At 45.8% G+C, this 27,668-nt stretch overlaps 1 protein-coding gene across 2 annotated transcripts in view; it reads right to left on the bottom strand.

Annotated features, from left to right (window-relative positions):
- Nucleotides 1-19,121, bottom strand: part of PIAS1 (protein inhibitor of activated STAT 1) — a 49,263-nt gene extending 30,142 nt beyond the window's left edge. Inside the window, exon 1 of one of the 2 annotated variants that reach the window (XM_032122785.1) lies at nt 19,070-19,121. In XM_032122785.1, coding sequence (XP_031978676.1) covers nt 19,070-19,093 — 24 coding nt within the window. In that variant the 5' untranslated portion in view covers nt 19,094-19,121. The remainder of the gene's footprint in view (nt 1-19,069) is intronic. The other variant, XM_032122786.1, reaches the window with a different exon arrangement.
- Between the last annotated feature and the right edge of the window lie 8,547 nt (nt 19,122-27,668).

The raw sequence follows: 27,668 nt of genomic DNA, 5'->3' as shown, positions 1-27,668 counted from the left end.
AAAGGCGAGCTGGAATGAGCATACAGAATGCAGGGTCCACGGTGGAGCCAGACCCAGAGACCAAAACAAACAAAATTCCCACATCTTCCCCACCCTGGCACATTCCTCGCACACGAGGACAAGAACAATTCTGTTTGCAGTGTTCAGGGCACCAACAGAGCCACCCTTAAAACCAGCAGTGAAGCCGTGTGGGTTCATTACAGCTCCTCACTTTACAGACAAACCCTTCCTCCACAGCAAAGGGAGGCAATGCCTTAAACCACCCCACCTTGCACAGGGCTTTGCTGGGGGATTGTGTCCCTCAGGGGCACCGGGAAGCCGAGCTGGGAAAGGTCTCGCACAACATGAACAGGAATATTCCTGTCCCCTCCTCCAACCCAGCCGTGTTTTATTTGAGGACACAACCCAGCTCCACCAGCAGAAATCCAAGCCCTCTCCAGGTTCCAATCCCTTGGTCCATGGCATCCTGACCCTGGAACAGGCAGGATAGTACAGCAGGGAAACAACCCAAGTGCTGCCAGACACACCAAGTAAATACATGAAAAAGCTGCAACTTGTCACGTTTTCTCTGTCACATCTCACCTCATCACAATTCCAACCCCTCGCTGGCTCAGTTGCAGCAGCAAAGCTGAAGGGCAAAGACACAAAGCGTTTTGCTTCAGGAAATCTTGCTTTTCTTTCCTGTTGCCTGCAGCAATTTAGTGAAAAGATCACTGGCACCTGCCAGGTACAAAGCCCACCACAAAGAGCCTGGCCCCAACAACAGCAAATACCCACAGCACAAATAACTGCCCCCACCTCTGGCTGCCGAGCAGAATCGCCAAAATGTTTGGACTTCTCTTTCCTAACAGGAACAAAAGTAACAAAACCACAAAGAAAAGCTGAACTGCTTTGGATATGCACGTTTTTCCCAAGGACTGGCTGCAGAGAAATCCTGCACGCTGCAATTGCAGGTGTTTAGTAATGGGAATCCCCATTCCTACACATATCACAGCAGTGCACAAGAAACTGATGCTATTTAGCTCTAAAAAGGTTGAGGTTTTTGCCAGACTGGTTGCCAACAAACCCCAGCATCAAACACACATTAGTATTGTGCATTTTGGAACCTGTCATACTCAGGGAATACCCGAAACCCAAAGAGAGGACGAGGCTGGTGAGAGACATCGTTCAGAGAGTGAAAGAAGCTTTCCAGAAACCCGACCTAGCTCAGGTTGGTGGCACATTTCTGTCCCGACTCCCTGTGAAGACCTTCCTGGAGTGAAGGACTCTGTGATCTCTAAACACAATCTGACATTTCCTGCTCGACAACACAACACAACCACGTGCTGCTCCACCAAACCTGCATTAGTCATGGATTCCTTATCCGTGCTCCCTCTCCAACGTTCTCATCCCAACTCCGACACCACAGTCCTTCCCAAATCCCTCCGGGAATTTTGCTGCCATCAAACAAGTCCCGTGTAATTGTCTGCGTGAGGTGGGAAAGAAGCCAGGTTATTTTGCCACCTCCCAGTTTCCAACTGTGTCCAACCTGGGCCATTTTTCTGGCTGTGTCATCCCAAGCATTTGATGCCGTTCCCACTGCTGCAGGAGTAGGAGCATCCCCAATTTCTCTGTGTTGAGGAAACATTCTGGAACAACCCACCTGGGAACAAGGAGAATTCCCTGCTCCACAACTACTTCAGATAACCAAGAAGGTTTGGAAAAAGACAGTTAAAAGTTTATGAGAGTAATCCATGGGCAGCACTGACATCATTCCCCACTGCTCTCTGGTGCTTATCCAGAGGAAAGGGATGTCCTACCTACAGCTCTTTTCCAAAATAATCATTACATTCTTTTAAAAGCTATTAGAGATGGAAACTGTTTAAGGTAAGAATCATTTACTTCGATTTTCTCTGCAAGGGCAATAGCAGAGATGAAATCTTGGCTTTCCACACAAGCCCAGTTGTTCCACCCAAGGAAAGATTCCCAAACTGGGCAGATTCCCAGCTCAAGGAATTCCAACCCTTAGCACAGGTTAACAGGTCAGAGCAGAGAAAATTGTTTTCAGGAATTACATCTTGTCTCCATGACTTCCGAGAGTTAGGAATTAAGCTTAAAAATAAATTAAAAATAAATAAAATTTAAGTGTTGGTGCCTCTGGATAAGAAATTCCCTGGAAAACCTGTGGCTGGTCTCACAGGCACCAATTATTCAGGGGAATGAGCAAATGCAGGCAGGCAATATCATTCCTGGCCTGGAAAACACAGGGAGGTTTAAACTCTGCTTTGAAATGCAGGAAGAGGAGCTGCAAGTGCTGCTGCTGGAGAAAGATCAGACCCAGGTTATCTGCTGAGATCCAACACCACGCACGGGGAACCTGCATCTTCTTCCCCCCATTTTTAGAAGGGAGGGACTTGTCTGAGAGGTGAAAACCAGGCAGCAGCCAGTATTTATTTATATTTTTAATAAACTGAGCAGTGTCCACAGAGTGACGGACAAGACTGAGCATTTTTCACCCGTCCAGAAGCACAAGAACTGCCTGCAAAGCAAAACATCTAATCCCACTGTTTGAGCTGGATTTTTTAGAGAAGATATTTCTCCATCTCCAGTTGTCAGCCCCAGGATCTATGTGGAGAATCCTACAAGTTATTCCTGGATGTTTATGATAAGCAGAAGCAGGGAATAAGCTCCAAAACACATTCTAATGATTTGCCAGCACAACAAGAAGCATTTGGCTGGGGCCCACACCACATTCTGTGCCTAAAGCAATCCAACAGGTCCTCCCCAATCCTCCAAGCATTAACACGAAAGGTGAAGGGGGAAAAAAATAGGAATGAAAAGAAAAAATCACCTCAGACCCCAGACAAAAGATGGAAGAGAGTAAGTAAAAGGAGAAAAAGAAAAGGGAGATCACCTGTTTATAAACAGCAACTTCAGGCAGTGACAGTAAATTTCTTGTTATTAAAAACACAGTGATTAGCTTTAGTGATCTTTTAGTAATTAAGAGTCATTATGACAGAAGAGAGCAAGCTCTGCAGCAAATTCCTTCGAAGGTGAAAGACAACACAAATGGAAATTTCCCCCCTATGAAAAAGGAATTCCATAATCACTTCCAAAAGGCAGGTAAAAAAATAAAAATTGGTCTTTTTCTCTCTCTAATAAAAGCAATGAGGAAGTGTTAGATGAGTATGGAAATGGTTCTGAATTAATCCCACTAAACTCCAACCCCCAGCTGTAAAAATACAGCTCCTGCATGCTCTGAGCAGCCTCTTTAACCCCTGAGGGCAATTTTCTGCAGAAGGAAGCTCTCTACACTCTGACTAAACTCTTGGCTTCTTGGATATTTAAGATTTGTGAAACTGAACAATCAGGAAGGTAAAAATATCTCCATTTTTAATAAACCACATTCCCTAGCCCTAAATTCCACCTGCAAGGCTCACCAAGGAAGCTCTCAAGGCTGAACTATAAAAACTGAACTCAGTCTCCTGAAAATCTGCAAGAGGGAGTGAAACAAATCCCGGGAAGCTCGAGTGCCTCGATGGCAGGCTGTGACTTCCTGCATTTGTCTCAGGCAACCAAAACAGCCACAGGTTGAAGTCCCTGTAATTCAAACCAGAGGGGAGGCAAAGGCACAGAAGAACGGTCATAAATATGCAACATCCTCCAAGCTTTAAGGAGGCTACCGGCTTTCATCAAGAAAAACTCTTTTTGCTGGGGTGGGACCTCCGAGGCTTTGGGAATGAAGGCAGCACCAAAGGAACAAGTACAAGGCAGTAGCAGGTACAAATATTATTTGCTTTTTGTTGCACACACAAGAGGATTGAGTATTTCTTAGTTAAAGAAACCTCTATTTACACGGTGTATCAGTGCTCATAAAGGACAGGTGGTAATTGTAGGAGCAAATCTACTCATCTGAACAGCTGGCAAGAAAAACAGGCTTGAAACCAGTAAAAATCAGTCAACAAAATGCTGCTGGAAATGCCAAAACAGCCTGGGCAGAGCTGCTGATGGCACCTCCAGAGACCTGGGCTTCCTTAAGCTCAAACTGTATTCATGATTTTCCCCAAGCACTGCATTCCCTGCCACGGCAGCTGAGAAAGCACCCGTAAAGCTGGAGCCATCAGGTGTTATTTACCTCTGCAGGCTCACAAACAAGAGATTTCCTTGTGAATCACACGGGTGCTGCAGATCTTTTATACGACCCTTGAACCAACCTGCCTGAACGATGAAGCTCTCTCAGCCTTAATGATTCTGTGATTGTGCAATTTTAAACCCAGATCCTACAACTTTAAGATCAGTGCTAATACTAAGAATCTGTCAGGGAGGAGATCATAAAAACTGCAGCAGTTCAGGTGGAAGCTTCTGGACAGGATCTCCCACCAAAATCCTTCTGTATGAGCCCATGGAAGCACATCACCACTGAACTTGGAATTCCACGGATAATTAACCCAAGGAATATTCCCCTCACCTGGTCCTGGCAAACACTTCTTGTTTATATCTATTACGTTGGTAAAACCTGCCTATCCCCAAATTCAGTAAGTTTCAGGAAGGTCAGTGATGCTGTTTCATACCTAAACACCAATAAATTCTGTAAATTCCAGCCAGAGCCCTCCATCTCATCCCACACCAGTGATGTCACCAAGTTCTTTGGGATGTCTATCACTGCCTGGATTCAAAAACCCCACAGTGATAAAAGCACCAAAACTCAGTGACGAGTGACAGGATCTTGGAAAAGCAAACACAGAGGCAGCTCCAGCCCCCTGAGCTGCTGCTGGTAACAGGCAGAGTTTGGAATTTTCAACATAATCCCCGTGTCTTAAAGGTTGTCTTATGCTTTTGGCAGATGCTTGTGGTATTTTGCTGTGCTCTGGGACATGGGAAATACCTTCTAAAAGCATTGACACATAAAACCTGGCATATTAGTGCAGGCAATTGCCCTTCTGGACCTCCATTCCAGCCCTTCTCCTACAGGTTATTTCCTCCAGGAGGGAGAACCAGCCAAACCAGGTGACCACACACCCCAAATTCAGTACTGAACACTTAACCCCATGGGGGTTTTTTGTTTGGTGACAATGAGGATGCACCAACCATGCTGGGCAGAGATGCTGGGGCAGGGACTTGCTCCAGCTGTGAGAGATTTGTTAGGAAAAGTCTGCCAAGACTTAAGTCATGTCTAAAGTGGGCTTGATTTAAAGCAAGTCACATTTTATCTTAATCCGTAACGAAAGCTTTACCGGTCTCAGGAGACTTTCCCCGCTAGGTGAACGATATTATTACTTTTGGTATTAAATAAGGTTGCTGACACAGTGGTAATCTCCATTTTCTTGGAGACTCCAGGTTTTTTCAGCCATGCTCAAACTTAATTGTCCCTGGTGTCTTTCTCTTTGCAGCTGGGAATTCCTTTTGCTGGAATGATTTCCATGACAAGTAACGGCAGAAACACCAGTTTGGGAAATCCTGGCTCTGACACAGGAGCCTCTCTGCAGGCAAACAACTCACACCTAAGGCTAAGAGTGAACACAGTTATTTGGGAGAGGGTCATTGCCAGACAAATTTACTTTTTATTAAGAATATTCTTCACTGAGCCTTCCTGGCTGACAGAAGAGCCAACTCCTATGGAATGAGGAGCAGTGGAGCCCCAGCCAGCTGCAAACAGATGTGTAAAGAGCTTCCTAAACACACTGTGTCCTCTTAGAATCACTGTGACAAAGGTTTACAGCGTTCTAATCAAGATATAACAACTGTTAGAGCACTCAGGAACAGTCTGAAATGCTGTCTCTTTGTATAAAAAAAGACAGGACCAAGAAGCCACGTGGGAGGTCACAAATTCACATTAATTTCCCTTCCCTCAGTGATTTAAAAAAATAAAACATCCACTTCAGAATCTACCACTAACACAAAATAAACCGTCACACCAACTCTCTGAGTGATCTGGGATTTACAGACAGGATTGTCCTGTCAGACTCCCTTCCAGCCATGCTTTCCCAACACAACCCCAGCGAACAGCTCTGGTTACTTTCTAAATATCTCAAATACCTGCATGAAGCACACGGAGCTTTTGCAAGTCAATTTTGAGGGAAAGCTGGAGAAGAATGCACCTGGAATTCAGTGAATGTACTCACTGCAACGTGGATAAAGAGGCAGCTTCCAGGAGCAGCTTCCAGAGCCTCTTAGCAGCAGGACACACACCAAGACCAACATTCCTACACGCAGGGTTTGATGTTTGCCTGCAAAGCTTTGTGAATCTCTGCTGCATCAACAGACATTATTACTTGGCTTGTGTTTGTCAACTTAAACAGCACTTGATTAAAACTAATTATTGCCGTAAGAGGTGCAGGTTTTCCTCCAAGATTTTAAAAGTAAAATCTTGCTATCTGCACCTTGCACAGTGATTTATTCTCCACGTGCTGTAAGTTATCACCCAGCGCTGAAAAATTAGTTATCCACTAAAACTTTGCTCTTAATTAGCTCTGAATGAGATAACACTTCAAGATATGAGATTATGCACTCAAAGATATCCAAACTGTCCCTTTTTTTCTCCTCATTCGTCCCATTTTCTAGGATGCAGCACAGGAGACAGACTACATCATCCCTGACTATTATTCTGGTATCTCAAGAAGGTTTAATTAAGAATCGTATTAAATTTGGATACTGATTTGCAAAGTACTGAACAGCAGGGTGAAGGCAGTACATAATTGAATCTCATTTCCCTGAAAAGTAACCAATGGCTCTGTTAATGCCCCAAGAGAGGGGAAACTGCAAAACTGGAGTGATCAGCTCACAATTCACACTCGAAAAAGAAAGAAAACCCATGAAAGCCAAAACGGAACATGACAAAATAAATGGGTCCTTTTGGAATTTGAGGCAAACTTCCCTTCTGAGAAATGAATTCCCAGGGTTTGGGAACTGGTTTGGAGCCTGGGCCTTGTCAGTGGGTACCAGGGACCATGATCACCGTGGTCACATCCATCCCACAGGATGCACCAGGATGTTTGGTTGGGATTTTAGCTGGAATACAGAAAGGCCTCCAGTAACAGGTCAAAAACATCTTAAAATGGGGGAGGCAGGAAGGAAGGAAAGGCGGAAGGAAGGGAGAACAGGAAAACAACGAGATAAGATAAAACATCAGGTATGGGAAATAATAATTTACCACGAAAAGACTCCCCTTCCCAAAGGAAATAAATCTGCTGACAACAAATCCCTCTGAAATACACTGGCCAAACACCCCATTCCCTTCTAATAGCACTGAGAATAATAATTCATTACTACCAACAATTAGCCTGAGTTGTTATCACAGAAATGAGCCACGGAGCCACAAGCTCCCACTGTGTCAATAAGCTGAGAACAAGGATTCCATCAAGCAATCACCCTGGCCTCTGCATGGTAAAAGCCAAGTTTAAAAGAGAGAGCTACTATTCCACATTTCTTTATTTCCTAAGGTCTTCAAACCCATGCACAGCAATTACGTCAGGCAGCCAAAGTACACAGCTTTTTTTTTTTAAGCAGTCATATGGCAGTAAGTCATCAAGATTAATTAAAAGCTTGAAGAATCCTGAGAAATTGTCTTTTTACATTCCATTTTTATTCTATTTAAATAAAGGATTTGCACCTCTGAAATGGTTTTCCACTGTATTGGTTAAGAATGATATTGTTATATTAGAAGAATTACTTTCTTTTTTATAGAAGCAGCTACCTGCAAACCTACAGGTTCAGGATTTTAGGTACCAGCACCAAGAAACCATGAGGCTGGAATTATTTATTGCAAGCAACAAGATGATATAAAATTAGCATTTACACATCACATATTGACACAGATTAATTTTAAAGTGCTAAAATGTATTTTTAGAGAAATCAGCAGCGAAACTTCTGTGATGCAAATCCAAGCCCAGGTGAAAATCCTGGCAGGGAGAAGTTCAGCTCCCCCTGAAAACCTCCCTGAGCCCGTCCTCAACCCAGTTCCCAGCGCGGCGGACTGGGGATCCTGGGTCAGTCAGTTAATGAGACACGGATGACTTCTCTGGCTGCTGCTGCCAGCACTAAAGAATCAGGGAGACTGTCAGGAATCCCAGGGATTTCATTCCAAGAAGCAGCACAGCTTGGAAGGAGAGCGAGGGGGCGGCAGCCGTGCCAAGGCCTGAATGCGGATCCCGGGGCTGGCGCTCAAAGAGCCCCGGGCACAAAGAAAGGGAGAAGGGAAAGCAGGAAGTTCAGTTTTTCATATCACCCACAACGCAGGGCTTCTTCCCACTATGTAAAAATGCAGAAAGATGACAGAAGAATAGCAGAGGAAGCAGATCTTCCTGCTTTTCTCCAGCCTTCAATGAGGAGAAAGAAACGGCTTTGAATGAGCGTGCAGCCAGAGAGAGACTGAGAAGATGCATCTTAAGCAAGGCCTGAACTCCTGGCAAAGCTGAGCTGAACCCCACAATCCTACTTCACCCCTCAGAATTCGGGATACTCTCTCCTTCCAGCTTCCAGAGCTGTCCATGCCAGAAAACTGCATTTTTCTGTGTATTAGCAGCGTGTTACCTATAGGCTCAAGCATGCAGTGAGTTAGAACACTATATATACTCTGTATGCAATATTTTCCTGGCCCACACAGAGCACAGCAGGGCCTACAGAAACATTTTCCTGCTACTCTGGCACATGCTAAGGACACTTGCTTGGTGGGAAGAGGGATATTTCATTTCCCAGGGCCCCAACCCACCACCTCATCCTCCAGACACTTTTTCTAACAACCAGACTAAGACTGAACACAATTAATTTATTCCCACAATAACCCCTACCCTGCATGGAAACAAACCACTTGATGGAATGAGGGATTTTTAAGAAGCCAAGTTTCAGCCACACCTATGATTTAAAATCCGTGAAAACCATTGCAAGTAAACTTCAAGCACGATCCTGCATTCACTCGGCTTCAGCCACGAGAACAAACCAGGATCCAAAGAGCTGCCTAAGAAAATTCTGATAGCAAAGTTATCAAAATCCCGACCAAGCGAGAGGTGCAGTTTCTGCAGCGCTGACTGCAGAGTCAGACACTCCCTCACTTTTCCAAGCCTTCCTCCCCCCATTCCCATCCCACTCTCGGGGCAGAGGGAGAAGGATGCTCCACTCACTGCTCCTTTTCGTCCTGACTGACCAAACCACTGCCCCACCTCATTAACCACCCTCATCCAAATCCCACTCTGAATAGGAATTTGCATATAGACAAGTCTTTTGCAGCTCATTAGTGGCCTCTGAATAACTCTCACACGTTCATGAATTTATGTCCTGCCTGTCCCTTTTACACACACGGGCCACAGGCACAGGGGCACGAGGGATTATTTAGGGTCCCGTGACAAAACAAGGCATTTCCCGGGTTTCAGCAGGGAATTTTAGTATGAATTATCTTCACCTTTGTGCCTCCTGATCCGCTCACTAGATAACAACGTACAGCTCCTATTTCCAGGTAACGATGTTCCAATTGCTTCACTGCTCAGCCTCTATGTCAAAAGGAAAAATATTGGGGAAAAATAAAAATAAAGGCATCGAGACACCATCATGTGGGCCCAAATAATTAAGGAGTCCCTGAAGTTAATCAGTTATTATTTAGCTCAAGCCCTTTACCAAACTGTGTGAATGTCCTCTGAAAAACAAAGGCACATTTTACCAAACTTTTCGAGTGAACTGAACATAGGAAACAAGTTCCAACACATCTCTGCTTCCCCTTAAAACAGCTTGGCACCACCTCAGAGTCCTCCATGTGTTTAAAAACAACAGAATAGCACAGGTCAAAGGAAACTATGAAAATCCAGTCTGCACACACAAGCTGAGTATTCCTCCAGCATTAGTAACTTCTTCAAAAAAATAAAACCAGGCCCTAGATCCTCAGTTGCTATTCAAAGTTCTTCTGTTACCATCGCGGCTGAGCTGTTCCAAGAGCAAACAATAGAGGAAGGTCATGCGTGGAGTTCTGCACTGGCACACTCGGCTTAACCTGTTCCTGAACATCCAAGAAAACCTAGGGATCAGCAGGGTTTTAAGGATGAAGCATCACTGGCAGAGCCCAGTTTAATGTCCATCACTTAAGTGATGCCTGTGGGAAAAGCAGAGCAGCCAGCCCAGAGCTTTACAGAGCTCGGGGGTGACCTTTGCCACAGCTGGGCCCAAGATAAACACAGGTATGAAAACATCAGCTCAGCTGCAAGCACACAAATCACTGGGAGAAATCATTGGAAAGGGAGCAGAGAGCAAATAAGAAATCGTTCTAAATTATATAAATTCCTGCTTCACCCAAAGCTCCAAGTGCGGGTGGGTTTGGTGGTCTCATCATAAAAAAATAAATATATATGCACACACGGGAAGTGGAAACATTCTTAGGATGGCACAGGTCCAGCACAACTCCCCTAATGAAGAAATAACGAAAGCTAAGAGTTTTCAACCTCAAAATAGAGGACCTGGTGACAGCTATGATCCAATCTAGAAAACCTAGAGCAGCACACAGAGATGGACAGGGATGAGCTGTTTGCCCTCCTCCATCACACACCAGCCACGGATGGAAGCAGGCTCAAAATGACACGAGCAGGGTCCTCACACTGCAAAGAGCAGAACAGAAATTCCTCCCAAAACACTGCAAACAAAATCAGATTATAAAGGTTCAAGAGAAACCTAGGCAGGCACTTGGAAACAGATTTATTATGGCTCGTCCAGCCCACTGGATCCAGAGGGGTGAGCTGAAGTGGCTGGAGATGGAGGAATATGGCAGGAAGGGGACAGGTATTTCTCCCACTTTGCCCTGTTGCTGCTCTCCCCACTGACTCATTTCCAGAAGCTGCAGGAGGACAACACCAGGCAGAATTGGTCTGAACCACCACAGCCACTTTTCCATTCCAAAGAATCAGTTTGTAACACATTTATTTTTAGCCATTTCCTCCGAAACCCAAGTGACATTGTCGAGGGCCTCGAATAAAAATGTTACTGCAGAACAGAAAGAGTCAAATTTTAACAGCAAAGAGGTAAAAGTAGGAATTAACTGAATGAAGACCTGGGTGGACACCCTTTAGAAAAATATTATCTAAAATCCTTGTGATTCAAACCAACAACAGTTCTGATACTTGGTTTAAAAAAATTTGAAGCCCTGCCATGGAGTGGCCTCAGCAGATTCACAGATGAGATGCTGTTAAATCAACACAGAACCTACCAAAAGGAACAGCTTTGTTTCTGTCCCACGTTTCTCATCCTTGTGCCGTGCATTTCTAGGTGCACTCACAGCTCCATCCACAGCCTGAGCAGAGCTGGCTCCAACAGCTTTTCCAAGAAGCTGAAAATCTACACAAATACTTGGACTGCTTCAAAGCCTCTTATTTTGCACCAGGGAAACAAGATACAACATCTGCACAAAAGTGAGATCATTTTGTCAAGGGAGTCTCGAGAAACAATATGAGGAATGAATGTATCAAAAACATTCTCATCCCCACAACTTTTTACAGGACTCTCCTGCAGTTCAGATTACAGATTTTACCTGAACCAAATTATCCCTATTGCATTTGGCTTCTGCTTTTTTTTTTTTTTAAATATGGAATAGTGTGCTGCACCTAGGCTAAACTGCCAAGGAAAACTCAGTTTGCTGCTATTTTCATCTCATATTCTATTTTGCACACGAACTAATCATTTTTCAGTTGAGTATCTTGTGTAAATCCAGCTTAGAAGAGCCAGGCCTCTGAGGTCTGCCCACCACAAACTTCTGAGAACATTTATCACATGTTTGCACACTCCACTGACTGTGGCCACAAAAGATGCAACTTCAGGTGTTGCAGCCAAGCAAGGAGATCGAGCTCAGTTTTCCATCTGCTTTAGAACCATGTATTTAATGGAAAAGGGGAAAAGAGTGGGAGAGCTTGGTATCCCAAGCTTCAAAATGGACAGCAATTTCATGGAGCCTCCTGGAAGAGCTGCCCACTGTGTGTCACCTTCTCCACTCTGAATGTCCACTGCTTATGAAATTTAATTTTTTGGCAGCAATTTCCACCTTTTCCACTGGTACCAGTGGACAGTCTCAGGAACTACTTTTGCACACTGCCGAGGATGTCCCCTAACAGAAATCCTCAGGAGTAAAAACTCCTCGAGAATGACATCATGGCGTGGAATCACCTGTCCAAATCCCATTCCCAAACAATCTGCTTTGTCACAGATGTGAGGTCCAGCAGGATGACCTGGCAGGAGGCTGGGGAACAGGGCTCATTCAAAGAAGGCTTTGGAGCAACCTCCTGGCGACCTTCCAGCATGTCAAGGAAAGAGAGCCATGATCTTCCTACTGGAACACAGCACAAGCTGAAGGAAGAGGCTCAGGATGGATATTAAAAAACACCAAACCAACCTGTTTTCACCATGAGAACAGTTATGCCGTGGAAGAGGTTGCCCACAGAGGTGGTGCCATCTCCATCCTCAGACGCTTCACCAGACTGGATCAAGTCCTGAGTGACCTGTTCTGACCTCTCAGCTGATCCTGCTTCCAGCAGAGGTTGGGCTGGAGATTTCCTACAGTCCCTTCAAATCAGAATCACCAAGGGATCTATGATCAGGATCAAGGGAGCAAGAAGGTGTCAAACAAAGTAACACCATGAAAAACCAATAGGAGTGTCTTGCTGAACTCTGGCTTGAAGAATTTAGTATGACAATTTATACCAGGGCTGGAAACTGGGAAAAAGCACTCAGAATACACCATAAACACGTAAGGCACAGGGAAGGATGTTATCTACGGAGATAAAGGGATGCATCATTTATTAAGGAAGAGTTGCTGGCCGTGTCAGCCTCAAAGCAGGGCAGAGACTGGAACGCCTCCCGCTCCCTGTCCCACTGTCAGACGTCCTTCCCGGGTGGAAACCGGCCACTGGAGCACTTCCGGCAGCCCAGGCAGGCCTGGCCGGAGCAGAGGAGGCAGAGCCATGCATGTTTATTAGCATGTGTCCAGCAAGCTCATTCCCATCTCCTAACCCAAACAAGGGAAGTTCACTGCAGAGCCATCTGAACATGAGGTGACCAGCACTCATCTCTGTCCCCTAAATAAACTTCCACATGGCCACGGAGTCTTTGCTCTGCTGCAGAGCCCAGGGCTCCATCAGTCCCAAGCAAAGCCTTTAAAGGCTCCTTTTCCTTCTCGTTAATTATCATGCCACTTCCCATATAAATCTCTTGTATATCATCTCCTATAGACATGAAGGTCAAGCTTAGGCTGACCTCTGGTCTAATTGTACCCTGGCTTTTCATTTCTTTGTTTCCCATATTCCACACAAGCCCATAATACCCACCCTCTGCTAACTCCCACTCTTCCCTAGCCTTGGAATCCAAGCTTCAGAGCACTCTGCTGTCCCCCCAGTGCTTGCTAACACAACAGACCAGCAGAGACATCCACAGCCAGCCCTAATCCCAAAAGGAGAATAAGATTAAGCAAATTGCTGACCAACTCCTGGATCAATACAGCTGCACCAGCCACGGGAGCCTCAGCCAAAGAGGCAGAAGAAAAGACAATACAGAGGTTTGAACCGCAGCACAGGGAGAACAATAATATCCTGTTAACCTGGTTTCACGGGGTTCTGCCTGCCACTGAAAATCTGCAAGAGCAGAACAAGGCCTGATAAAACCAACATCTCCTGGCCCCATCCTCAACTCCGTATATTCTCAAAGGTTTAATACCTTCTAGTTTGTCTTGCAGCCCCCAAGCTTTTAATTTACTTTGAAATAGTCACATTTTATGGCAGCGACTATGTTTGAAATGGCTTTGATAGCATTGAGTAAAATTACAGAAATAAGCGGTCTTTTGTAAGCTCCTTTCTCCTCCTCATCCCCCTCCCTAGTAAAAGATTCTACTTTTAAGAAAGGCATTTGTTTCCCTGAACAGACTGCTATTGAAGGTACTATGTGCAACTTCTGCGTCATAAAATCCAATCATCTCCACTTTAAAAAGCCCAAACCGATGCTCTCAGCACTTACTGGTCTGCACAGAGCTGGACCAGTGACAGAGCAACGAGGCAATCGATACCTGAGCTTCACCGAGAGGATTCCAAAATCCATCTGCCCCATCACATTTCCCCTTTTCTCCCCCACTGAGAACAGGACAAACATTTCTCTGTGATTTTTGCAGGCACAGTTCTGTTAATCAGAGGTGAAGGGGGACAGCACAAGACACACAAGGTATTTACAGACAAGTTTTTCACATAAAAGCCATGTTTGCATTCTCTGAAATCCAGGGTTTTCAAAAGGCTTTTACTACTTTTTACGGAGGGTGATAAAGCCGAGTTTTCCATTAGAAGGGCACCTGTAAAGCAAACATCTCTACACTGGAAGCACAGCAGCAAAAGCAAACATTTCTGACACAACTTCAGGTCTGTAGGTGAAATTCTTGCCCTCATGGAGCCAAAGACCAACGCCCTGTGTAAGAGAAAAGCCACGAGAGATCCAATCCATTCTCCAGCCACAAATCCTCTGGAACACTGAGTGATCCAAAAATTAACCCTTCCAAAATGCTGATTCTCAGCAACCAAGGGACTATTGCTTCAAATTCCATACTTTCAGCAGAGTCCAGTGAAGGCCACTGGATGGAATCCACCAGCCCAACTCACTCTAAGCTTTAGGACAAACAAGGATTCCAGGAGACGCTCCAGCGAAAGGCATCAGGATGGGAAAGGGCTGGGGGTATCTCAGAACAATTACAGGCAGCACTCGGGTCTCAAGTGCCTGAAGTTCTGTTTTGGTTTTCACTCTAATGGCACTACAGAGGGAACTGATGAGACATTGATTTCTCCGAGAAGAGATTCCAGGAACTCGATCCCACAGTGCCAAGCACATTAGCGACAAGTCTGCCCTTCCCTGGCCTCTGGTGGATGCAGGGCAGGGTATAAACCACAGCACTCAGAGGCTGCATCCCTATAAATAACTTCAATATCAGAGGTATCTGAACTGTCCACACCCTGCTCCATGGGATGTTTTTAACTATTTGTCTTGTGTGCCTGATCCATGAGCATTCTTATCAATGGCCAGGCAGTCGTGGGCACTTCCCCTCCCTGCAGGAACACTTTTCTCATGCAAGAAACCTAAATAAGATGCATCTGCTACCTGCTTGTAACTGGAATTTCTAAATATCTTTATAAGCAAAAGAAAAATGATCTGTAAATCAATTAAAAACAACTGCTACGAAATGCTGGTGCTGATACCTTCCTCCCTTCCTTCTCACAAGAATTTCACTTGCACAGACCCACAGATCCTTCCAGGATGGGGAAGGTTTATCCACAAGTGCACTGACACTGTATTTATGTGCACACGACAATCTGCAGCTTATTGGCAATAAAAAGGGGTTACGGATTGGGGCTTCGACAGTTCAGCTGCCAATTGTATCCCTCTGATATCTGCAACCCCAGTGCTGATGACCAAAAGCTCAGAAGAAGATACCCAGACCAAAAACCAGTTAAAAAACCAATTCTGCTGACACACACCAAATTACAGCGCGAACGAATGTAATCCATGGAGTCGGTACCAATGAAAAGTAGATTATATTTACTTTAATCTCAGCAACATGCAACCCCAGTAACTTATAAAAGGATTAAGCAAAAATAGTTCATAATGCAGAAGTGTAAAATTCTAATTGAACACTGAAGTAGGTAGATTACACTTATTAGAACTGGGGATGCAATTGCACAGGTCCATTTGTCACTGCTGTCACTCCCTGAAAGCACTGCTGTCCCCCTCCAGAACTGCTTCCCTCGATTTTGGGGAGGGGTATTTCCCAACTGAGCATTTCTAAGTGGCTTGTTTTCCTCACCATTGTGTGGAAATGCTGTGATGAATTTTCATTCAAACTCTCGGCTCACTTTTTTTTTTTTTTAAAGTATAAATTATGTCTAACAAGAAACACACCAGGGATCTCTTCAATCCCCAAAGGCACTTTCTTAAAAGGAGAGAGAACAAAGGAGAAAACCTCCCAGCATGTGCTTTCCAAACCAGCTTCTTAGGACAGTATCAAGAATGACAATACTTGAACATAAGCTTTTCTTTTTCATTCTTTGATCCATGTTTAATTGAATTGATTATTGCAAACTGTGTAATGATTTCCAAAATGCTGGAGTAGAAGGCAAAGATCACAACAATCTAATAACCAATTTAAAGAGATGTAAGAAATATTGAAGGAAAGATTTAATCACTCAAGTATACTCCTTCCAATTAGAAAGAGCTTTAAATAGCTTACCTTGAGATAAATTAGAGTCTGTGTGCAATTAGACAGGAATAGTAATTAAGATCAGGAAAATTCACATATGCCTCAGCCTCAGAGTGAGGGAGAACTCTGAAGAACAAACTTTCCAGTTACCTTCTTTCAGCAGCAGAAAGGATAACATACTGCTTCAATTTACCCAAACCTTCCCGAGTCCTGAGGAACTCGGTAACCTCACAAGTCTGGGATCTGCAAAGTATGTTTGATCTTATCTGGTTATTGTTTTTCCAATAGAACAAACAATCCCAAATGGGGCAAAAAGGCTGAAACAGTCTTGCTTGTGGTAAGAAAATACATTACAGGAAGGGCAATTTCATGATTAAAACTCCATGAAAAAATGTGGCAAGGAGGACTGACCACTGTTTTTCTGGAGGGAGCAAGAACTTTAATTTTCCTTTGGCAATAGCACCCATCATATCACATTCCCTAATTCTCACATGTGACACTCCCCACATGTAACCCCCGGGTTCTTTGCACAGGAAGGCAACAAAGTTTTAGAAACTTGTAAGTTTTTCTGACAAACTTTTTTCTGGCCAGGCAAAAGAGTCCCTGCCCAAATATTACAGTTGATTTCAGTTTTTAAAGATCACTAAATCTGAAATCAATCCCATTTGCTAACTAATCAGAGGAGAACCATAAAAGGTTTTACCTAAGAAAATTAAAATAATTAAAGGAATTCACTGGCCATTCTTCAAACAGCAGAGTCTTCATCACAAACCCTCCCTTAGTTTCCTTTCAACTCCCAAAAACAGAACTTAAAAGCATGTTTTCTGGGGATTTACTCCCGCTTAAAAAATACCCAGTGCCCCCAACCACGATGTCAGGGCTTTCCATGAGCCAGATTTTTCCAAGGAGCGCTCACCTCCTGCAGTACTTCAGGACCCGTGCTGTCCTGGAGAGCTGCAGGGTGACAGCTACAACCCCAAGCAGATTTTGTGCCCCCTCTCCTTCCTGACAGAGCAGGACCCACCCACACACCTTTTGTAATTCTATGCAGTCTAAAGACAAAAGAAGGAGAATGTCCTGAGGTCTTCAAAGTATGAATTTATGAAGCAACTGTTTCTTTCTTATGCAAACTGCCAAGCTCTCACAGCTACAGAAAAAAGCCCAACTGTTCATAGAGTGCTATCCTACAGTCCCTGCCTGCAAGTACCACTCCATAACCTGAGCAGAAAACTGAAATTGAGAATAAAATAGTCAGTTTGGCATTTACCCTCCACACCCCTGAGGCAGCAATGGCACTTTAGGAAACATGAATTTAAAAAATTGTGATTTCTCTCTACCGGTTCTCAAGAAGGAGACTTCAAAGAGCGATCAATTACGAGGTTTGGAATGACTTTATTCCCTATCTCCCATCTCTTTTAACTCCTTTTGAGTCAGTCTTGCTAATAAAGGCATCACATAAACCCAAACTGGCTGCTGTGCACCCCGCAACTCTCAGAGTTAGTTACCAAAACACATTATTCCATTTGCCACGCTAAAATTAACAAAAGTTGAGCGCTGGAATCACATCTTAACCCTTTGATCTCGTTATGCGGGAAGCACAGTTTGAAAAGAAAAAAGGCTTAAGGACTACACAGCTCAAGCAATACAATATGGTCTGAAGATACCCAGAGAAACGAAGGCCAGAGGAGGATTTAAAGGAGGATCTGAAGGGTCCCGACCCACAGAAGTCAGAACACACTCAAGATTTTATATTTCTTTACCTGCTGACAGCTCCTCAAGCATCTAAAAATGAAAGCGCACAATACCTTTGATACACAGAAAACTGAGATCTACCAAACCTCTAGGGAAAGACGAAATATTTCCTTAGTCATACTTGACATATTCGGTAGTTTATGTTGCACATTTAACACACTTGTACACATTTAACATCCACCTGATTTGTGCCGTTCACTCTGTGAACTTTAAAGGAGGAGGCAGGAGCCCTCCGGGTGAATAACGACCCTGTGACAACTGCAAGGAAACTCTGAAACTTTTACCACCCTGCTGGGTGTGCAGGGCACAGTCTGCACCCACACACGGCCTCAAAGCGCCTGCAAAGTTTCGGGGGGTCTTTTCCTTGGATTGTTGTACGTGTACACAGCGGATACCCCACCACCCTCTATCCTACGAGTGCTGTTCCTCAAAATTGCTGTTTCTTTTGCGCGCTAGGAAATCCAAAGTTCCGCGGTCGGCAGAGCTGCTCCCACTCCTGCCCCCCGGGTGAGCCCCCAAAACCCCCCAAAAATCCCCCAAACCCAGCGACCCCCGCCTGGGGAGCGCCGGCCCCGCTCCGGGGTGGCTCGGAGCGCCCCGTTTCCATGTGTTTCGCAGGATGACAGGGACCGCCGCCAGCTCAACACCGCGGAACTCCTCCACATCTGCTTGTGACGTTCTTTATTTACCCGAGGGGCGGCGAGCCGCGCTCTCCGGAGCGGTCCCCCCGCTGTCACCGCGGGCGCCGCCGCTGCCGGGGGTCGCTCCCGCCGGACTCCCCTGCAAACTTCGCGGGGCGCCGGGGCTCCGTCCCCCGCCCCGGGAGCGGCCGCGCCGCCCCGCGCCGGCACCCGCGGGGGCTCCCCCGGTCGCCGCCCTCAGCCCGCGGCGGCGCAGCCCAACCCGGCGGGCGCGGAGCGGAGCCGCCCGCGCTGCCCCGGCTGCCGGCGGGGCCGCCCGGCGGAGCGCGGCCGGCGAGGGGGGGCGGCGAGGGGAGGCAGCTCCGCGCTCCGCTCCCCGCCCGCCCCGCCCCTCAGTCCCCGCTGCCGGCGGGGCTCCGCCGCGGCCGCCCCGGCGGGACTCGTCTCGCCCCGGGTCGGTCTCGGCCGCGGCCCCGGCGGCGCCGCGGGGGGACCCGGAGCTGCGCTTTACCTTTAGTTCCGCACTGTCCGCCATCTTGCGACTCTGCGCGCAGGCGCAGTGAACCCCGCCGGGACACCGCCCCCCCCCGCCGCCCCGCCCGCCCGCAGCGCGCAGCGTTTGAATCGCGGCGCCATTTTGTGCCTCCTCGGGCGGGGGGTCCCCGCCGGGCAGCGCCGGCCGGAGCTCTCGGCTCGGGGCCGCGGCACCGCCCGGGCCCTCGGCGGGGTTCCCGAGCTGCCCCGGGGACACCGTGTGGCCGCCGCCCTGCCCGCAAAGTTTCGCTCTGCGCAGCGCGGCCCCCGCGGTGCCGCCGTCCCCGCTGCGCGCTCCCGGAGGGACCCGCGCCCCGGCTCCCCTCAGCCTGGCGGGGACTCTCCGGATCGCCACAGGGAAGCGGTGGATGCGCATTCCTGCTGTAATAAATATGTTGATTAAAATCGGGTTTTGCAACTCCGCTTCCTGCTACTTAATCCGTGGGTTTAAGACCTTTAGGAGCCGAAAGGGATGGGGTTGGGGTACCTCAGCGGGTGCTCGGGTAACCTCCGGCTCCTGGTCCGCATCAAGCGGCAAATGATGAGTTTTATTTCGGGGAATTACAAGTTTTATTTCCATGGGCTACTGCGAACAAGTTCAGGGAATCATTGTGAGCTTGCCCGGGTTTTCCTGTTACCTAGGAACAGCAGTACAGGTGTTTTAGGAGTCCTAAACAGCAGGGATTTGAGATCCAAATATGCCCATTTCGTGTCAATTTTGAGTAAAATTTGTGTTCTTACAAGAGCAAACCAGATAGTGCAGAGGGGAAAATACCTACCAAAATTCTGCCTTGACAAGTTGATGGCATCAGTTGTGAATTTGGGTGGATTAAATATTAGTATTTAAGTCACTGTAGCTTGATTCAATTTCTTTCTACCAGTGTGTTAATTCTATAAATATAGATCACCATGACAATTTCTCCCTTGGCCTTCATCTTAGTCCACAGAATAGGACAAAGGAGACAAAATTTCCTACTTTTCCATAGCTGCCATACAATCCATCATCGTACATTCAGAAAGCGCTCGGATTATGGGCACTGAAAGACAAAATAAAGCTTTAATGTCTCAACTCTGCAGATTAAAACAAGGCGTGCTTGGTTCCATGCAGGGAACCTGTGCTAAGATAACCATGGGTGGTAATTATGGAACTAAAATTTATAACATTTGACTCAAAGGGTTACCCAGGATTTAAAATTACGTAGTTTGTGTTGAGGGGAGAATGGGACAGAGATGTCAAATGTCTTTAAGGAGCTTTTTGATACGATGCTGTTTATTGGTAAGGATATTTATATGAAGTCCTGATTCCCTGAATGAAGAAAACTCATAGTAAGTAGGGATGACGATGGATTCATATCAGGATGTGTCACATTCCATTGATCGGGGGCAAAATTCTATGGATGTTGACCAAGGTGGGCAGACCACATATGCTTAACTTAGAAAAGGAACATACATGCATTGTATGTGTTCAATAAATAGCTTTTTGATGCCATCCTGGCTTTGGTAAGAATATATATGAAGTCCTGATATGCTTAGCAAAGAAAACAACTCGTATCTCTTTCCAAACATTTCATTTCCAAGCGTTTCACCCAGAAATATTCTCCAGACTGACAGAAAACTGGGGGCACTCCTCGCTGACACCCCTCTTTTTCTTTTCCAGGCCATGCCTCCATCCCATTTCCATGGATGCCCAGAGTCCGCTGTTCTCGTGGAGTTCTGCGACACATCAAACGAAGCATTCAGAAAATGAGCAGCAATTAGAGGAGGCTGATGAGCAACACTCCGATACTCTGGCTTAATCCCGCGTGTAATGAAGACTTATCTCAGTGTCTGCAACGCTGGTTTGGGGAGGGGGCAGGGTGCTCGGCAAGACAGCTAAAAACATAAAAGTCAGATGACTCCAGCACGCCCACAGGTCCCATAATTAGCCCGTCTATTTCAGTGGCCTGAGCCAGCCCAGTGGAGAGCCCTTCCTCTGAAATGATTAAATATGTGTAATAATCGTGATCTAATGTGATCAATGAGTTTGCGTCAAGCTGAAAGGATTTGGCAAAAAAGATCTATAATTGTGTGAAAGCAAATGCTTGTTTTATTTCAATTACTTTTTTCCCCCTGAATGAGGCTGCTGCACAGCAAACAGTTTTTCCTCTGCTTCTTCACTTCCTACCAAATTCAGTGGGATGTGGACATGTGCTTAAAGTGTTTTGCTAAATCATGGCATAACACTATCAAACTTGACACATGGCCATAAACCACAGCGTCCTCTTTCAAAACTTGCTTTAAATAAAATAGGCTGAGAATGGCTTCGGCTGCATTAAAATAAGGAAGCAAACTAAAACTGGGGATACAGAAAATCAGGTTTAAAATGGTTCTGCCAGGGTTTTTACAGACAAACCTCATCCAGGCTCTTCATTTTGTCAGTTTGGGCTTTTTGATAGTCACTCCCTTTTCAATGCAGAATATACTTGAGCATGAAGAAGGAACTTAATGAGAAAAACAATCTGCGCTTCTATTTTTAGGCTATTATTTACATGTAATGAAATTTTGTTCCTCTCTACTCTCGAGACTCAGATGATGGTTTATTGCCAAAAAAAGCCTTTGTCAACACACAGTAATTTCCAGAGGTGCTCTCAGTGGCTCCAGCTGTGGCAGTGATGGCAACACTCAGATCTGTCAGGATTCTCCCTTCATTTCCAAAGGACATACAGGGATGCAACTGGAGTAGGGGAGAACACCCCCAAAACATTCCTCCAGTTGTCCTGCTTCTGAGCTAAAGCTACAATATTTTTTGACTTTTAACCTCTGTGGAGAGAGAAAAATGAAAGATCAAGATTTCCCTCAACCATTCAAAATTTCAATATTTTCAGGTCCCAATTTTCAAAAGTTACATTTCCCCCTTTTGGCCATATGGCAGTAAAAGAAATGACCTGAGAATCTGCCTCCCACCCCCATTTCTTTTATTTTCCTCTTCTGTAACTTCCCCAAAAGTGTCTCATGTCACATAACTCACGTGCTCAAAGCCATGTTCAGACACAATAATATTTTTTGAACAGATATGCATTTTTTCTGCTAACATGTTGTTTTCATTAGTCCAAGTCTTCAAGAATTTTCCCTCTTTGTCTAATAATCCAAACTTTCTGCTTAAAAGTAATACTGGGGCATTTCTGAGCCTGAATAGAACTTATTTAATGATAGACTCTCAGTTAGACTCAGTTACTTTTTCTTGATAGAAAGCACGGCCAAGCCATTAAAATCCCTTTATTGCTGAGGTTGTTGCAGGCATGAAATGTGTGAAATGCCCTTTTCTGAGGGAGAAAAAGCAGTATATTTTAGTGAAAAGTACTTGGCTGCAAGAGAAGACAATGGAGTAGCCAATAGCTGATAAAATAAATCCATTTTTGTCTTTATAACAACATACGTGGCACTGCTCAATGTGCTGAGCAGGAAGTTCATGGGGAGTGACTGAGATTTGGCTGGCACAAACATCTCCCCCGAAATCCACATCCAAGAGCAATATTAGATCAAATTATATATATTATGTTTCCATCCTCTCACAAATTGGGCCCAAACAAGGGCTGCTACCTTGAAAAGAAAGTTTCCTGACAGCTTTGCTGCCTGCGTTATGACAATTCCCAGAGGGGGAGTTGAAATCTGGAATCAGGGAGAGATCCTGGACCATTTTGGGAATGTCACCTCTGAGCTGTGGCCTAGCAGCGGCACTGCACGATGGAAAGCACATGCAAATGAGTTTCTGCAATCCATAATTACGTGAGCAGTGTCACGGTGTGACGCATCCCTCATCTCCCCGCTTCCTGTTGTTTCCTTTCTCCAGTATCATGGTTCTACTCACGGAGTAAGGTTTACACCAGCGAGTACTCACAGCTGCCATGGCCACGGCACCAGCTCTCCCTCACTGCGATTTCTGCAAATCTTCGCCAACACTGAGTTGCTCTCCTCGATTTGTGAGTGCCCAGTGCACTCAGATTGCACTCCCAGCCTGGAATGACACATTCCAAGCCCGGCTCCCTCCGCGCTCCACAGCTCCACAAAGCCTTGCAGCTGCGAGACAATGGCCATGGGCACAACAATCAGCACATTCTTTCCAAGGATTTGCTTCTCCGTTCTTGCCCCAACTCTCGGGATGATGTGGGGAATGAGATGAGCTTTGAGGTGCCTTCCAACCCAAACCATTCCAGGATTGTGGAAGTTCATGGGGGTCTGGTTTTGTACTGGGATGAGGTGTTATGGGCAGCCCAAGGGAAGGTGACAGCACTTCCCTGGCCTTGCATCCACTTTATCTTCGTTTTACTCATCTAAAATTAACTTTTGTGGCTTTTCCCTGGGAAAACTGCCCCTGTTGGGTGGATCTGCTCACTTTTCTACAGGCGTTTGCTTGAATTGTTGTATTTTTCCTTTTTTATTTTGAAATTAAAACTAGAATAGTTCTCTCTCCGAGAAGAAATGGTCATTCCTGAGATATTCATCTCCAGTTGTAAAAGCATTTCCTTTGGCCGAGTTAAATCCACTTTTTTTGTCAACAAAATTCCATTTCCATGAATCACAATTGGGATTTTTTTTTTGGTCATTAACACCCATTTTCATAATTTGTGGATGCCGTACAAGAGGAAAGAGTAAAAAGCAACCACAGCAGGTCATGAGGAGCTGAGAAATTCTGCATCAAAGCCAGGCGATACTTAAAACATCAGATCCTCCAGAAGCTTGAAATTGGCCAAGAACTATTCAAACATGAGGAGAAGGCTACAGAAAGCTGCATTTATTTCCAAAATATCATCAAAGAGGTGAGGGAGGCTTTTAATTGCACTCTGCAGACTCAAAGCATCAACAAACCCAGGGTTTCACTGGGAGAAGCTCTTTCATTCCAATTAAAAGTGATTTTTTAAGGCCCCAGTGCTTAAGTCAGAAGTTGTTTCTACAGATACTGAACGATTCTTAATAAGCAAAGTCTGTGGTAATAAAATAAATAAAAATAATTCAGGTGCTACGTTTCCCAGAACATGGAGAGCGAGTCCTTGTCAGGATGTCCCGTGTTACTGCCCCATCCCTCCACTCAGTGCCTGTAAAACACTGACAATTTCATATAATCCAGATTTATATCAATTTTTCACAGAGAGTGATCTAGAAAAAGGCCTGTTACAATTCGAATCCCTTTCCTGTCCTACAGTTCCCATTATGGACCGCGCGTGGGATTCCTGTAGAGCTATAGGAGGGGATTATGCTCAAAACTTCCAGGTCTTGTGCCAGAAGAGGAGGATAAACTGAGAATAAAGCAGCAGCAGCCAGGCTGTGCCCCAAGATGGGCTCAGCTATGAAAAAAATCTTCATTTTTTACCCAATCACTCTTCCTACAGCATCCCTTGAGTCATGGGAATGCTGCGAATAAAGCCGAGCTCCAGCAGCAAGCAGAGTTCATTTCAGACGGCTCATATGAAAACAACCCAGCTAATTATACCGCAGTAATTACCTGAAAATTATATGTATGTTGTTTTTCCACCAGTCAATACTGCTATTTTTGAACTTCTCATTGTTCTCATGGCCTGCTGGAGTCACGTTGTCTCTAAATCCTCTTTTTGTCTCATCACTCACTCACCTCTGGATGGGGAGGGTGTTTTGGGAGACGTTTCACCTGCAGCATGTGCTCTTCAGCTCAGATCTCCACCGGTGCTGCGTTTGAGAAAGTATTTCCATTTCAATGGCCTTTTAAATAAGGATTACGAGATTCTGACTCTACAATAGGACTCGAAACCAACATCCCATTAAGATTTCCTCCTGCACATCAAAAATCCTGAAAGCTCCTGGGTTCCTGAGTGTGATCGTTGTGATTTGGAAGAGTTTCATTTCCTCCCCTGCCCTGGGTGGGGCTCGTGATCGTTGTCTGGGTTTTTTCTTTTAAGAGCCACCAATAAAAGCACCTGAAACACCTGAGTGTCACACCCCACTCCCAGGAAGGGAATGCTGTCAGGCAGCAAGGCTGGGAAAATGGGAGGCAGGAATTTTTGGATCAGTCCCAAAAAACTCCTGCCATATCAGCTGGTTTTGCCCAAAACCATGGGGTGAAACGCACTCAGGCTGCCTCCTTTGGGAAATGAAGATGCTGGTACTAACAGGTATCTCCCTGGACTGCTGAGAGGAAATTAATTAACATTTGGAAAAGCACTTTGAGATTCTTGGATGAAAGATGTTGGAGCTGGAATGCTGGCAACATTCAAATAAGTTGGAATAACGTTAATATTTATTGCATCCAGTGCTTTCATCTTCAAAGCTCTTTACCAACATCAGTGAGTTAACAAAGAAAATATTAATAAAGATTATATTTACCCATAAAATTACCCTCCCAAAGCATATATAAATAGAACTGCCTCCAGTTAAAAAATGTTATTAAAAGAAAAGCTAAGCCCCAGCTCCAGTATCAAGCACTAAATCCCTGGTGGGGCTGTCCATGGCAAACCAACTTGGAACGAGGAATTATTAGTTTATACTTTTAATGAGGCTAATTGGACCCTAGGCCTAATCCAGCAGTGCTGGGAGTGCATCACCCGCTACCAGGGTGAAAAACCAGGATGGCAAAGGAGAAGGAAGAGCAGTGGTTAGAAAATGCCTCTGCTTTGCCAGAGAGGTTGGTGAGCAGGAATTCCAGAATCCCTGAGGTTGGAAAAGCCCTCCGAGGCCATCGAGTCCAATCTGTGCCCCATCCCCACCTTGTCCCCAGCCCGGAGCACTGAGAGCCACATCCAGGAATTCCTTGGGCACCTGCGGGGATGGGCACTGCAGACCTCCCTGAGATGGCATTTCCCTGTGCAGGAGGATGTTGTGCCTCAAAGCGTTTGTTGTGTCTTTGGGATGAACTCGGGGAAGGGAGGAACGCTCTGTTCCATGGGACCGAGAGGCGGAACCCGGGGGAGTTCCAATGTATGGAACTCAGGGCAGCCCAGACTAAGCTATCCCAGTGCAGCTCCAAGGAATTGCACACTCCTTTTTCATGCTGCAGTATATTTTCACTGGCGCAGGCAGAACTCTCCCATTATCACTGGGAGGCGTGGCCCGGCAATTTACGGAAAACCAGTAAATGAGAGAGCCCTTCCAAGCGCGTTATCTGCATTGATTTCAGAGCAGCACTCACAGAACAGCCAGGGCCCTCTCCCTTTGGGCTTCATTTCCCACTCGCCTTCCCCAGCTCCATCTCTTCAGCTGTAAAGATAAATAAAACCGGGGGGAAGCATTCTGTTGTTGTTTCCCCCCCCACAGCCCTGCTTTATTCCCGATTCCACCCATTTCCATAGGTCTCCTCGAGCAGAGGCTCCCTGCGCTGATGGACTCGGATGCATTCCAGCACATAATGGGCTGTAACAGATTTTTTAAAAATCCATGGTGCGCTGCACAGGCTCTGGAGGTCATTTTAGGCAGCCCATCAATGCCGAGTATAAATATTTCTGGTCAGCGTGTTCTCTGCACACCGATCCGGGCTCTGCACTTGCCAGATGTGCGTGCCACAAACCCAAAGCCGTTCCCTATTTTTTCCAGGCTTACTGTGAAAAACACCACATTATCTGGGAAGTGTTTTGTAGCCCAGTCTTGTCAAGACTGTGGCTGTTTCTCCAGAGCTGGCTGAAGGCTTTACAAACTCAGTCACACATTAAACTGCCCCAGTTAATCTGCTGTACAATGACGGCCAGGCAGAGCTTCAAATATGTTTCGTTTTGGAGAGAAATCAAATGTTACCTTTGGGAAATATGCTTATTATTAGCATTAGACATAGCTTTTGGGCTCCTTCCAATAACTTTGTTGAATTACAGGCGTTTTGTTGCTGGGCTGTCTTTGTGTCCTGTATTTATGGCCATGGTTGGACAGACACCGGGTTTTAGTGTTTCTGCTGCTCCGGCCACGATCAGAGACATTTGCAAACATTAATTATTGCCCTGACGCCTCACACCTGGCCGGGAGCCAGGTAAGGGCATATCACGTCTCAGATGCGGGCAGCACATTCAGGCACAGGTAGCCTTTTGCAGGCTAGAGAAAAGCACGTGAGCAGGAGCCAGCGTCTCTCTGAGCAAACACGCCGGAGCTGCAGAAAGCATTTTAACGACAGGCGAGACCCACGGCCAGACAAACAGCCAAGGTCTTTTTCTCACCATGTGATCTTTCCATAATCCTCCATTTCTCTCCTAGATCAACAGGTTCCTCTTTATTTGTCATTGTCAGCGCCCAGCACAAAGAGCCTTTTGTCTGCAGCTCTGACCCAAACACACAAGACCTTTTTTTGTCCGTTCTTGGGCATATGCTTTCAAACGGACTAATGGCTTTCCGAGCTATAAAGCAGAACCTTGACCCCACGAGGGGAGATGGTTGTGTGACAACATCTCCCTGTTTTGACATCATAATTTATCCCTGCTGCAGCACGAGCCAGCAAAAATACTTGAACCTGATCCGCTCCAAAGCTCCTGCTATGGATACCGGCGCTGGAATCGCCAGCAGCTCCTGACACCGGAGCTCGGAGCAGGGAGAACCTGAGCCAGGCAGTAGCTGCCTCTTTCCCTCCTCTTCTACTTCATTAGCGGTGCGGG

Source organism: Corvus moneduloides, chromosome 13, assembly GCF_009650955.1.
Source record: "Corvus moneduloides isolate bCorMon1 chromosome 13, bCorMon1.pri, whole genome shotgun sequence".
In the NCBI taxonomy this organism is placed as follows: domain Eukaryota; kingdom Metazoa; phylum Chordata; class Aves; order Passeriformes; family Corvidae; genus Corvus; species Corvus moneduloides.
The sequence above is the reverse complement of the archived record's forward strand: the minus strand, read 5'-3'. Positions and strand labels throughout refer to the sequence as shown.